Genomic DNA, 15,286 nt, shown 5'->3' with positions numbered 1-15,286 from the left:
AAAAAAAAAATAAGCAACCAGTGAATATTCAATGTCCCTAAACATTAATTCCACTTGCAGGATTTTTCAACGAAAAAGTTGATCATGAGTCAAGTTTCAGAGTTCTAACTGTCTAGCATAATATACTGGATAATGCTTTAGTGAGGACTAGAATACTATGCTAGTAAGGACCAAACTTAATTTTCTCTTGGCGATGAATAGGCTTGAATCCATCTGATGGATAATGTGGGTGTCTGTTCGTATGGTCGTTTCACCTATTGCTGAAGTGGTAAATTTTACCTATGAAAGAAGGTAAATACTAAATAAATCTGTTGTGCCAAGTTATTCGATCCCGTGTTCCAAAGAAGGAAGAGGAGGACGGGTTATCACTCACCCATAACGGGCCGTTAGTGTTTGATAGAAGATGGGGTCCAGTTGTTCATCTACTGCTGGGGTGTGCTATCTTGTTCAATTTACACATTTTGTCACTTAAAATGAGCTGTATTAGTTTAGTTGTATGTTTATAAAACGTTGTTGTTATCGAAAAAACATATTATTTTAAGCAAAAAAACATTTAGGGGACGGCTCCACTTACCCAGTGTGGAATATAACCGCCAATCTGGTTGGTTAAATGGTGAGGATAAGTAGTGTTGTACTCAGTGAATGGGCAGTCGTTCTCGTATATTTCAGAGAGTTGTACTCGGTAAAATGGGCAGTCGTTCTCGTATATTTCAGAGTGTTGTACTCAGTGAATGGGCAGTCTTTCTCGTAAATTTCAGTGTTGTACTCAGTGAATGGGCAGTCTTTCTCGTATATTTCAGAGTGTTGTACTCAGTGAATGGGCAGTCTTTCTCGTATATTTCAGAGTGTTGTACTCCGTAAATGGGCAGTCTTTCTCGTATATTTCAGAGTGTTTTACTCAGTGAATGGGCAGTCTTTCTCGTAAATTTCAGTGTTGTACTCAGTGAATGGGCAGTCTTTCTCGTATATTTCAGAGTGTTGTACTCAGTGAATGGGCAGTCTTTCTCGTATATTTCAGAGTGTTGTACTCAGTGAATGGGCAGTCTTTCTCGTATATTTCAGAGTGTTGTACTCCGTAAATGGGCAGTCTTTCTCGTATATTTCAGAGTGTTGTACTCAGTGAATGGGCAGTCTTTCTCGTAAATTTCAGTGTTGTACTCAGTGAATGGGCAGTCTTTCTCGTATATTTCAGAGTGTTGTACTCAGTGAATGGGCAGTCTTTCTCGTATATTTCAGAGTGTTGTACTCAGTGAATGGGCAGTCTTTCTCGTATATTTCAGAGTGTTGTACTCAGTGAATGGGCAGTCTTTCTCGTAAATTTCAGTGTTGTACTCCGTGAATGGGCAGTCTTTCTCGTATTTTTCATGCTTTAATGACCAAGTGAGATCACTAGGGGCAAAGAGATGGGAGTAAGTATTCCTGCCTCGTTCTCAAGTTATAAAGCAAAATGTTAGGTTCCTAATGTACTTACTTGAAGTAAGGAACACTGCTTAACCCAAAAACGCTGCTTTCCGCCTAGTGTGTGTGTGCTATTTTCGGAAAGAAAATGGCTGCTTAACTTTACTTTCGAGATCTAATCACTTCAGGGGTGGTGGGGCGGTGGCTCCCATCCACACAGCTGTAAGGTTAAGGCCTTTTTAGAAGGTTGTCGTGACACCAAAGCTGGAGCACTCCAACTTGGAGGTGAGTTTATGCCATTTCAGGGTACAGCATTGATCCTGACAGAGGGGAAAATAATGAAAGGCCAGTGGGCTTCAGCATTTGTCTTCCTCCTAGGAACCCCCCTTTTTTTTGCCCGACTTACATTTGCCATGTGCCTGCATGCAACTGTGTTGCAGTATTATTTTGGCTTGAACGTCGAACAAGGTTACCATCCAGTCAGTTCACACTTGGATGGCAAATGAAGGACACACGTGTCATTGAGTAGTATTATATTTGAGAAAATTCAACACTAGTACACCGGGAAACTAAACTGTAAGGGGTAAAGGTGGTTGTTGACCTACAAGGAGTCTGGGGCTTCCTCAGATTCTTATTACAAACATTTCTCTGCTGACTCATCGGGTGATATATGTATATTCAATGTGCCGTGAAGTCGACCAGATTTAACGCAACAAAGCCCTCGAAAATCAGCGCATGTGGGATGACCAGCTTAACTTGGCACGCCCCCGTTGATGTCTCCCATAATGCCATTTTGTATGTCATTTGATTTTGAGTCTTTCATATAGCGCACCTAACAAACGAAATCGTATCTGGGCGCAGATGTCTACATACACTCAAGCGAACAATGCGAGTAAAGGTTCCACACCCTAATCCTCAGGAATTGGCGCTATCCTACCACAGTTACTTGAACAGATGGGTCTTTAAAACAAGAACCTAGAGTTTTAATGGCCCGAATTCCAATGGAAGCTTGTTCCATAACTTTGGGCCATATATTGCTAACCTACGATCACCCCTAAATACACAATTTGAGAATAAATTTGCAACAGCAGTTTATCGCAGGACCGCAACTGTCGAGTTGGTTGGTACTGAACTATTCTTTCTGAAAGATGGCTGGGGCCAACATAGTCACACATTTAAACAGATCGAGAATTTTAAAATCAATACAATCCTTCACTGTAAAGCAATGCAAAGATCAGCGCAGGCTATGGGGGAGGATTTTGGCAAACACAACAGCCGCATTTTGGGCTTTTTGTAGTCTCAGAATTTGTGTAGATGGGATGCCTGCCAGCAGCCCATTTTATAAAAATCCAAGCGCGAGTTCACCAGGGTTCGGACCACCACTGCGTGATTCCTGGCTGGGATCAACAGGAGAGCCTGTCTCAGGAGGCACAAGGTGCTAAAGACTGACTGCACCTTAGCACCTACCCAAGCTTTGCTCCCCAGATCCTCCTGCCAAATACGCCCCAGATTTCTTTTATTTTTGGATCAAATGATGGGTGTGAACCCAAAAAGCAAGGCAACCCTGGATGCCTAGTACCAAAAGGGCAGAACAATGTGACATCTGTTTTTCCAGTATTCAGGAGGAGCCAATTGGAGGACATCCACCCTTTGACTTCTTCCAGGCATCATTCAGCAATCAAAGTCTCCTCCACCTTCCCTATTTTGATAAACACCATGGTATCAGCTGCTTACAAATGAAATTTCACTTTATGCTTCCTCAATATTTCCATCAATGGCCTAAGATGTGAATCCCCTCCCTTATAATGTGTACATGCTCATGGGGTTTGCAACAGGAACGCGCCAAGTTAAGCTGATCATGACTTCCCACCTCCATTGAATTTCAAGGGTTTTGTTGCGTTAGTTCTGGTTAACCTAACTGCACTTTTTTTCTGAGAATTTCAAGGGTTTAGTTAAACTATAGTTTTTTTTACAGGCCACTAGCCATGGTCTTTTAGCGGTGTCAACTGTACATGTTGCCCAATATGTTTCAGGCCGTGACCACTATACATGTCTTTTGGGCCACTAGCCAGGGCCTTTGGCCATGCCCCACAGTAAATGTTCCTCCAATATTTTTCTCTTGTACCCACTAAGGTGCTGATTCACAGAGTGTTTTCCATTGGGGGTTTTCCATGATAAAACGTGTCTGTGAATTAGGCCCTCATTGTCCACGGCCTTTGACCATGACCACTATACATGCCGTGGCCACTATACACTATTCACACCCTTCTTTTTAACGTTTTCATTTTTTTTTAATGAATTGTAACCAAAATGTCTTTGGGGCCCTTCACAGTAAAAAATGATTAGCCTCTTTCAGCCTCTCTGCTGCAATGCGCTAATACCAATATAAAGGTTTTAAGGCACAGAGGGCACCCAGTTTTCTAATATTGTAAAATCTGCTGGATGGCTTCACCCCAGACCAGTCAAGAAATGTAAGTCAACGCTTTGTGCCCAAATCACTTTTTTGGGCCTCATCTGCTATGGCTGTTCAAGAACTGCACTTTCTCTCTATGGGAATATGAATGCAGGTTTTAGGTTTTAGGTTTTCTTTCTTTGCATTTTCAAACACATTGTTCCCAAATTTTCTAGTTTGGTTGGGCACTTGATAAACTGTTTGTTTGGAAAATTCAGCGCCTCTGCTGTGAGAGGATCCAAGGGCGTTCTAAAGGTTTTAAGGAAGAGGGGGGCACCCCCCTTCTCTTTCAAATATTTTTAAAACTACTGGATGGATTTACCCCAAACCAGTCAAGAAAAGTAAGTCCATGCTAAAGTTATTTCTAATTTGGTCCAATCTGACCAGCAGTGTTAGCACAACGGCTGTCAAAAATGGCATTTTTTTGTCTATGGTAAAATGAATGGGCTTTAAACAAACTGTGGTGTTTTTCTTTTCTAATAACATTTTCATTAAAAGTATTGTTCCTAAAACTTGGCGGGGGTGGGCTTGACAAACATTTCTTTTGAAAAATTCATCCGAAACTACACAGCAAGTCGAAAGTTCTTAGCTATAAAATTTTGGTAAACAATGCCTGTTTTATAATTCCTGAAGATCCTGTCAGCCTCTGCTGCCAAACACCATGGGCGATATCACTCATTTTTGGGGAAGGGGACACCTCCTTCTCTGTCAAATATTTAAAAAAACGTCTGGGCGCAATAACCCCAGACTCCTCCCAACCACCCGGGAAATCGAGTCAACGCTTCATACCAGAGTTGTTTTGTACCTGGTCCAGTTCCCTGTTGCGGTTTTCACTGTGCACTCGGGCAAAAATTGGAGGAAAAATTAATGGGGACTAGGTCGAAACTGAGTTTTTGTTTTCTTAATAACTTCTTTGTTTTGTAATGGATCTTTCCCAAAATGTCCTCTCTGGAGAGGTTCGGACCGCAAGTAAAATTTTGTTTTAAATATTTCAGCTAAATCTGTTGAATGAGCGAAAGGGTATTAGCAATTAATTTTTCAGGTTTCCTATGGTACTTGATACTCCACTGTCAGTTGCCGCACTAAAATATGATACCGTTTATGCATTTTCCCTTGAACAGTAATAGGGAAGAAGTATAAAGTCACAGATCTTATAAAATACCAAGACACCAGACCACTGTTTAGAGATGGATATAATGTTACTATTCTGAGAGGTCTGTTCCTCAAGGCTCACCAAGCACATCATTAATGAAGAGAGATGTATGTTTCTGTATGTGACACTGGTTCGTAATGGAAACCCTTTCTTGGTGCGACTCTTTTTCAGGCTGCGAATAGCTCAGGAATCCGTGAAGAGGCTAACTGCAGAGAAGAAGGTGGAAACCAAGAAGATCAACCCAACTGCCAGCCTGGTAAGGCCTGAGACAGAGAAGGCCCTTAAGGTCATGGGTCCAAGCAGAAGGGGTTGGAAAGAGGATGGAGGTGGGGGTGAAGTCACTCACTTTTTATTATAAATCCTGCAACATTTTTTGTAAAATGCATGCTGTTTTTTCAGACTTGAGCATTGGGGACACAATATCGACTTCAGGAAGACCAAGCACAGGAGAATGACCTAAAATAAAGGCATAGAGAAACCATGGGACCAAGTGGAGAAAATGAGAATACAGCAGTCTGGCATATAGGAAGACTTGCATGGGCCTCGCGGTCCTTGCCTTTTCTCTTGGGTGTGGCCTTGATGTTATTTGTATCACCTCTACCTCACAGAGCCTTTCCTCCACTCCCCCAGGGCACTGTCCTAAACACCCTCCCATAGGTGCTCTGGTAGGAAAAGAGGTATAAAAAAGCATATACCTGTCACTGCATCAGTAAAGAGTAGGTGACAACCCCCAGCAGTGGGCGGTTGTTCTATTGATGGTCCACTGCTCAAACCTTCCATTAATCTTTTGTATATTAAAACATGGAGCATATATATCTTATCAATATACAGTACCTCAAATAGATGCCCCACCCAATGCTCATGCGCAAATGCTTCTGACAGGATTCTCAATAATGAACACACCATGCCTTGCAAATTCCTCTCGCATTGGCGAGGGCTTTTTATGAGGGTAAAGTGTCAGTTTCAATGTACATGACCCCTCTGGGGAGCTACTGTTCTGCGATGCTTGTTTCCAATTGGAGTTAATTGGTTGTGCTGTCCTCTGTGCCCACTAGATGGCAGCAGTATGCACTGCATCTTACATAGTAGGATCATGTCACAGCTTCGTGGAGGGCTGACTGCCCTATTGTTTACCGTTTGTGCAGGGGAGGGGGGAGTTGGGTCTCCGGAGCTGCTGGCATTCACTGTGCTCGGAAAACTGTGGGGTCCAATTGCGTGCTTGTAGTCCCCATCTATAGCAAACTCAGTACATTTTAATTCCAGCCCTGTGGAGTTGTCAGACTCCAGGCTCATTCATATTCTTGATGGCAAGATGGCCTTTGAGCAGGACGACCATTAGGCAAATGGGGCTTTAACCCTGATTACCCCCCCCCCCCCCCTTACTCCGAAGACATTTTGCTTTATGTGGACTTGACCTCGCTCACCTACAGAGATGTCGGGACCAGACGGATAATAAACTGTGCTGGCAAATACTTTTGTAAAACATTTAATTGTTTAACAACATCTGGGCTTTTCATATGCAGTGTTGATTGAAATCGTGATGAGATGTTCTCACTTGCATGTTAAGTGAATGCTTGGAAGGACGAAAGGGGAACGGAGGCGACTCATCTTTAAAATAGTCCTTAAATGTCTAGTTTCAGACATGAAGTGGGGATTTATGGGAGCGTTTAGCATTGGATCCTCAGCTGAAGTCTCACTAGAATGTTTAAAGAAGTTGGATGCCCTAAACACCACATTAGCCAGGAATGCCCACAGAAAGCAAGTGACTCAACGCTCCCTTTTTTAAAGTTGAGTTTATATCCATGAGGTCTTCGTAGAAGATGAAAACAAAAGTGGATATGCATTCTGGGACTTGTAGTCTTCCATTCAGGTTGGGACAAATAGAGCTACAAAGATGTTTGATTTTTACTTTTAAAAAAAATTGCTTAACATGTTTATATTAGGCTTTACATATTGTAAGGTTTCTTTGTATACTTTACAAGTGTGATATTGCCAAAACAAACATTTGTACGAAGTAGAGCTTGGAAGATGTGTGGGAAGGTGCCTAAATTGCTGGGTACAAATCATGTCTTCCCTGCTTAACCAAATGTGTAATCCTGCACAAATACGTTGGCTCTTCCCAACCAAAACATTACCGTGCTGGAAACTAACAATAGAAATGTGCATTTTGTTCTTTAGTCCAATCATGTTTCGAGGCGGTGTCTGATACCTGATGTGCATTAAATTGCACAATTTGCTGCTAACTGAACTAGTTCCCACAAAGATGCCTTGCTGAGAACACCCCCATGCAAGTATGTTTGTGCCCCCCACCGCAGACAGTCTCTGAAGTTAGCCCCTCTCCCAACATTTGAAGGGTTAACGTCCCTTGCCCCACCCCATTATGTTTTAGTCTAGCTGCTCTCCTGGCCCACAGTATGGTGGATCAACATCCTTCATGAGTGTAGTTCAATAAATATGTTCAAGCTTTTTAAAGAGGATGAACATTATTGGCTCGTTTCCCTTTTAATTAGGTAGTTTCTAGGATTTAAGAAGCCCTGCGCAGCAATAGATGTGCAGAGCTCCTATTTTATCACCCTGACATAAGAAGAAAATGTCCTCCGAAGTAATGACATGAGGCTTTGCTACTCAAGCAATGCTTTTTTAATGGCACACATGCGGTGCGACCTGAATGACTTGTAAGGATTTCTCATTTTGACAGATAAGGCACAGTGAGTGGGATAACCTAATGTGTCCGGGATCACACAAGTTGAGTAGAGGAGCAGCCTTTTATAGGAGTCTGCGACTTTGGCACTTGACCTCATATGTTAACAGCTCTACTTTTAAGACAAAATGCTGGATAATGCTGCTTTCAGTTAGGTTGTCGCAGGGTCGCTGCCTGTTAAATGAGGTGGCAAATAAAAAGCACATGCAATTGAGGGAAAAAGTCAAGGATTTTGTGTGGCAGATGTTATTTGCCTTGAAAAAAAAAAGACATGGATCTAGCTGAAACTTTGAACTAATCCACAAGAAAAATGCACCCATCACAGATCTTGCCACCAAATTAAAATGTATGAGACTGGTCATAAACAATGGTTAGTGAAATTAACCATCACTAATAAAGATGATGCCCTCCAATTCATGGGTCGAGTGCATTTCTCTTTGGTCTAGTAGATTTACTCACTCAACCTGCAGGTCTGGCAGGATATTTACGATTTTTCAAGGCCTGCACTTAATGAAAGCTCTTACATGCATGTATATTATATTTCTTTTAATTATGAGAAATATGTAATAAACAGTTGCCATTGTCACTGCATATAACACACTTAATACGAAAAAGGTTATTCATGGATATGCAGCTGTGATTGTCACTGCCTCGGCCACTCAAGACCAACCCTCTTAGAAGCATAATAGCCACTTCAAAAGCAACTGTCTGACTTAATAGACTCACTAGATTGCTCCTCTTTCTCAATTTGATATTAAAGATGGCTAGACAGGTTCTCATACTCACTACTATCCTTAGAAGGGAGGGTGATGAGTGCTGGAGGTCTGTGGTCTGGTCTGCACAGTTCAAGCAAATCCCCAAAATATTGAATCCAATTGGAAATATCACCTAACTAAATCACCATGGTCTCGTTTTGCAAAAGCAGCCAAAATAAGCAAAAATGCTTCAAAAAGATGAATCGTCAATTGGAATTGACCATGATGACGGCAACAGTAAATTAAGATCTGTCCATAGACGATGAGCTGATTGCTCTCCATACAGCTCAGTCAAAAATAATAGTTTCAATAGGCATTTGTTGACTTTGTGATAGGCACTGCAGATTTTGTTGCACATTTACCTGGACGCTGCCAGAACCGGAATTCAAAGATATTTTAGCACAACACTGCGAGCGAGGGACGCTCTTGTTGTGCTTGGATTTGCTTCCTGGAGGGGACAGGTCCTGTCTGGATCACGTGACTCTGCCCATGCTTTTAAGCGGACTACAGGCACCCTTGCGGCGTAAAGCCCTTCGGAGATAAGCCTTCTGGCTGTTGTGTGGCTGTTTCGTGGCGCATTTGGTTGGGAGACTGCGGAGTTTCCTCTCTTTGATCCCTGCCCGGCGCACGCTTTCACACGAATATTTGATGATGCCTTCAACCATGGAGTAGCAGTGAGGTGTCGGGTTGTGAAGACCTGTAGGTCGCTACTGTGGAGGTATCACTGTTTTCCTCTCATTTTTTGTATCTTTAATAACCCTTTTTAAGCAGCCTTTTGAAAACTTTAATCTTGATTTCAAATGAGTCTGCAAGGCTTGCTTCGATACATGACTGTCTCGTGCCACTTTAAGATAACAATCAAAGCCACTCATACACGTTAATTGGTGTGATAATTCGTGATTTGCATCTTAACAGCACAGGAGTTATCGGTATTATTGTTTTAGGCATGCTTCATAGTCAGAAAATGTGTCGCTAACTCGGATATTTAGAATTGGAACCTACTGTTACCTAATTTAGATTTCAGTTATTGATCCTTCCATTTCCTTTTCTCAAATATCATCTGTAATAGTCGTAAGAATCTTAACACTAACTGGTTTTAATAGTCATGGCTGCAGGCTTAAGGAGTAAACGCAATGAATGTACCGGACTTGCGTCTTTTAGCATTGATTCACTCGTTTGCCATGGTAGTACAGCTTATACTGATTTGACTACTTTAGAAAAAACGCCTATGGCAGGAAGCATGGAAGAAAGTGTGTCCCACTCCATCTACATATGAGGTTATGATCCATGCCAATGAGAGGAGCTCTCTAGCAACACTTTGCTCTACCACCTCTCAGACTGAAAACAATATAAATCATAACTTAGACGAACGTGGTAGATTATGAGGAAAGTGATCCTGAGGCCACATTATCAGACTTGGATACCAACGATCCGCACGATCACATGATAAAAAATATGGTAGCTCTCGACAATCAAGTGACCCGAGCCATAGACACATTGACTCCACTTTTAAATGGTACAAAGAAAAAATCATTCAAAGTTTTCTCTCAGTTACTGGGCGATAGAAGCCTAGTAGAGGAAACTGATAGGACCAGTTTACAACATCCCATATATGAGTCTCCACCTCCACCTACAGCTTACTTATCTGACCGTGCAGATGTTTCAATTAGACCCTTTCAAATCGATCTTTTAGATGATCCGTCCGAGTTAGGTGGAAATGTGTCGATCGCCATGCACCTTTCCTGTAATTATTAAAATACTGGATCTACTTGATAAGCGACATGATTTGACACACTTAGAACTGAAAGAAATAAAAGCTACTCTCCAATATTTTGGAGCCAAAATGGAAAAAATTTAAGGCTTTATCATTGCTGCAGATACTTTAAGAGTCATAAACAATAAAATGACTCATTCTCCTCAGAAACAAAGTGCGAAAGCCACCCAAACTGAGGAATTCCCTAGTACCTATATGGTGGGATCTGCTGTTAATAGTGAACCTCTTTTGACATGTAATTGTACATTGGAAATAAAAGAACTCAAAGTATTAATTGAAACACTGACCTCCACTATCATCTCTCGACCAAATAACTCGCTGTCCCTTGATGAGTGCCCAGACAGTCCCTCAATCTTGGTGAGGGTACTGGATGAACAACAGCAGATAGAATCTGAATCACAGAACTCTGAAAAAGAGCTTTTTCATGTCTCGTCGTGCCAAAAAGATGCACAATAGAGCAATGGAAAGAAGTGCGAAGAGGAAAAGGGAATCAAAGGCGATTAAATCAGATACGGAGGGAGGTAAAACCACTACCACGGTATTGAGATCTGTATCTCCACAAGATACAGTTAATATAAACTCTGACGAAGAATGTATTGATCTTCGGCAACTCTCCAAAGAAAGTCAGGAGGCACTGATATTCCCACGGAGTTCTGTATCTAAAACACTAACCAAAAAGAAAGGGAATGAATACATCATAGAAAAAACAGGGATTCTAGTGGAAAGCATAACAAATAAGTGCCCTGTGGTGGAAGTGATGTCTAAAAGCCAACATGTATATCGTGAAGGATTAGAAATTGATTTGGATTTTAAAGGCGCTGCTGTGTCAACCCTTTCGCATTCAAAATCGACTTTGACTAGTTTCTTTCCGTCCTTAGGAAGAACTTGCACTACCAGGAAAGACGCTATAATCAAACAACCTTTGGGAAGAGACAAATTAAAATCTCAAACCATCTGCCATTCGGAAGATAGAAAATCTTATAGTGCTGTTTGCTCTGAGTATCCTCCTCACTTAGGAATTCCGTTAAGAAAAAAGGAACTCTGCGATTTTAAGATCTCAAACATGATTAACGGAAAGGGCAAAGCTTTAACATTGGGTCTGGAGTCTGTGACACTTAAACCAAAACTGATAGATACCTCTAACGATAATAAGATGCCTCAGGTAGTCAGTGAGATGGGAGATGAATCCTCGAATCCTATGCAAAGGAACAATATCTTTAGTAAACAGGAGATAAAACCTACTTTTAGTCCTACTCGTATTTCTATACACGGCCCGGCTTTGAGTAGAGCCATCTCCATCATAAAGCAAGATGACCCTAAAAATGTTAATCAAGCTCCATCGGACAATGATGAACAATCATTTGAGGAGGGCTTGCCTTGTAGGAAGTCACTTATAAAGGTAAATTCCGATGTAGTAACTCTAGTTCCGCAATATATAGAAACAAAAACTCCTGCCAAATCTCAAGATGAGATTTTTGAAATATTTCGAAAGGCCTTTCACATTAATGATCAAAATGTTACAACTCAAAATAAGGCATTACCAATAGCAGGAGCATCTAAACTAAAAGAGCTACCACATTCTTCTTCTAGCATAGCGGAGAGACAAACTGAGAATAGCTCTGAGGGCATGGACAATTTCTTCTTGGTTGGCCTGGAAGGAAATTCGATGGTCACGGCCGGGAAGCGGATCAATCAATCATTTATACTATCTCTATTTTCACGCATCCCACAACTTAGAATGGTGAAATCAGAAGATATTCTCAGTGTGTCCATAGCCCAGACAGATAATTGTAGAGCAGTATGCTATCTGAGTTCAGAAATAATATTAAAATTTCTTCTGTCTCATCTAGAGGAGATTAACAACCAAGGATTAAAACTTTTCTCTTTTGAATCAGAACTTTTAGCTAATGATTTCCTAGCATACATTCCTCCCCATGCTAATGCCGAACTAAGGTGTAATAATGACCATCAACAAAGTAAATCTAAAATCGATGGGGATTTGCACGCACTTTTATCCCATGCAGCTATAACTAAAAATATGCCATGGTTGGAACCCATGATTACTGCCTTCCTGGGATCCAAACCTTCGGCTCTTCACTCATAGCAAGATGAACTAGGTATACTTAAGGTACTCTCTTGGAATACCTGTGGCTACATGAACTTTGAGTTGGCATGCATCTTTATTAATTTCTGAGCAACCCACGATTCTGATATTACAGGAGACCATGAAATCGACCACATTTTTCATTCCAGGATTTACCACCTATTGTAAGCCCGCCAAGAGGCCTCTCTTATGACGGCCTAGTGGAGGCCTTGCAATAGCTATAAATAATTCAATCAATCTTCGATCTGAACAGGTATGGGAATCAGCAAATCTTTTAGGCGTAGTTGTACAAAACAGTGTGTCTAAAAAGTCGTCTTCTATTTTGATTGTTTGTCTATATTGGAATCCTGCTAGCTCCACGATTGACACAATGCTAAATGAAATGGACGAATGTGTAGAGAATATAAGAATGAAATTCGAATTTACAAAAATTATGATTGGAGATTTGATTGCGACAGTAGAGAACTGAGCGAATATGGCCCTCTTAAACCATCACATCTTTTACGAGGTAGGGGTGCGCAATTTAGAGAATTGGGACATGGATATAGTAACACACAAAAATCCTAATTCACTAGCAACATGGTCTCGAGGGCCACAAGCGACATCAATTGATTTTATTTTTGTTTCCCGGCCTTTGTCCATGCTTATTTCATCCTCTCAATGTAGTTTTGCACAGATCAGTGATCATGCACAAATTGCCTGTAATCTGAAATGGGAATGTAGACAGTTAGCCAGTACTCCCCCCGCTCTGGCTTTAGCTGAGATTGATCGTCCACAAATCTCCATTAGATGGAGCCATGGTCTATGTCAGCAATTTGTCAATCATGTATCTTCAGATAAATTTGCTTCAACTTTCTAAAAATGAACTGGAAACATCAAAGTCCAATCATTATGCCAAGATAATTGAAAATGCACTCTTGACTTTTAGTAAAAGGTATACTAAAATCCTGCACTTCCATCCTTTTGACGCTACCTGTAAGAAACTCAAGAGAGCGAAACAGAAGACAATTCGACAACTTAAAACATCTGGCCTTGGAGTGGAGCAGTACCGTTATGAGGTCCCTTATTTTGAAAGAATTTAAAAGGAACATAAAACACGCACGTATACTAAAGCTTAACAAAGACAACTGTGACCTCATACAAGCGATAACTCGCCATGATACAAGAACTATATGGCAGATGATAAAAAAGGATAAGAAAACTGCTTTAACTCCTGTTTGCTGTATATCAGACAATGTATGGTGTGACTATATAAATACAAAATATTCCATCCCTATTAAATTTGAGTCAATCCCACATATACAGCTGTGCTATAGCAGGATAGCCCGACTGAAATGGACACAAGAAGACCTTAAATGGGCTATCTCAAAGATCTCACATTCTAGATCAGCAGGCCCAGATGGTCTACCTCCATGCCTTTATAAGACTGACCCGGAGTTTTGGGTGGAAATCTTAAAAACCAAATTTGACACTATCATTAACACGGGTCAGATTCCTTCTTCTTGGACTACTGCGAACATCGTGCCAATATTCAAAAAGGGCGATCCTGCTCTTCCGCAGAATTATACACCAATTGCACTGATTGACACTGATGCAAAATTGTTTGCTAGTCTTCTTTTACATGAGCTTGAATTATTCATTGAACAAAACGCTCTTTTCTCAAAGTATCAAACAGGCTTTAGAAAGGGCATGAGTACCTCATTGAACGCGATGGTCATGTTGCACCTTATTGCGGCCACTAACAAAAAAATGCACAACCCATATACGTGGCCATGGTCGATATGACATCAGCCTTTGATAATGTGGTGCGAAACTTGCTATGGAATAAATTGAAGTTGATGGGAATTCCACTACATTTATTGTATTGGTTTATTAAACTCCATTCTAATACTTCATATAAGATAAAAATTTCGGAAGATGGCAGAACGGACCACATTAATACATCAATAGGCCTTAAGCAAGGTTATAATCTAGTGGCCATCTTCTTCAATTTGTACATCGCCGATCTGGACAAATTATGGGAGTCCAACAACTTGTTCTCTGTAAAAATTGGAACAATTCGGTTAAAGTGGATAGCTTTTGCCGATGATATACTTTTCGATCCCACACCGGCTGGGCTACAAGCTAAATTATTGCTTTTTCAGGAATTTGCGATTGCACATAATCTTATACCTAATCCCGCAAAGTTATTCTTAAATTTGGAGGCAAGCAAAATACTAAAAGATATAAATGGGAGATTATGCAAATTAAAATACAATGCTCCCCGAGTGCGACATATCTGGGTTACAACTTAACTACACAAAATTCAATAAAACATTGTACTGACTTAATTAAAAATAAGTCACGTCCTTTATTATCTAAATTGAAATTGATTTATATAAAATATAGTAAATTCTCACTGATACCTATGATTGAATTTTTAACCCTAAAAATAGAAGCTGTTATTTTGTATGCCACTGATGTGTCTTAGTGATATTACTGTTATCCTAGATTCCACACAGGGAACATTGTTAAAATCTGCCATGCATTTGCCAATGTCGATACCTAACTCAGTGCTAAGACATGAGTTAGGGTTGATTGCATTATCCACACGTTGGAAATGGCGCCAATTATCAGGCTATGTAAAGATCTGCTTCCCTCACATAAACTCATTGTATGCTGATTTAAATGGGCTGTTGAACACCACCTCTTCCCTGTCCTTCAAAAAATATCAATTGAACATGCAAAGAATGTTGAACGATTTGGGCATCACAGTTGACAACTTATATCACCGTCCTGCGTTTGCTAAAAAAAAGTTGTTTGAACAGGACTGGAGATGTACTATTGAAAGTATACAATCATATAAAATGTACAAAGAGTATGGCGCCTTTCTCAAACCACGGTCACCTAGATATGACCATGTAGTTACTTTTCCATGTAATCACACGAGACAAGCTTACATGTGGTTTA

General features: G+C 40.7%; 1 protein-coding gene across 3 annotated transcripts in view; it reads left to right on the top strand.

Moving 5' to 3' along the window:
• The window catches only part of FMN1 (formin 1), a 1,014,107-nt gene that overhangs the window by 974,339 nt on the left and 24,482 nt on the right, over positions 1-15,286 (top strand). For all 3 annotated transcript variants that reach the window (XM_069638563.1, XM_069638562.1, XM_069638564.1), the window contains one exon: positions 5,175-5,259. In XM_069638563.1, coding sequence (XP_069494664.1) covers positions 5,175-5,259 — 85 coding nt within the window. The remainder of the gene's footprint in view (positions 1-5,174; positions 5,260-15,286) is intronic.

The sequence above is a fragment of the Ambystoma mexicanum genome, chromosome 14 (assembly GCF_040938575.1).
Source record: "Ambystoma mexicanum isolate Mex_15411 chromosome 14, UKY_AmexF1_1, whole genome shotgun sequence".
Taxonomy (NCBI): Eukaryota; Metazoa; Chordata; class Amphibia; order Caudata; family Ambystomatidae; genus Ambystoma; species Ambystoma mexicanum.
The sequence above is the reverse complement of the archived record's forward strand: the minus strand, read 5'-3'. Positions and strand labels throughout refer to the sequence as shown.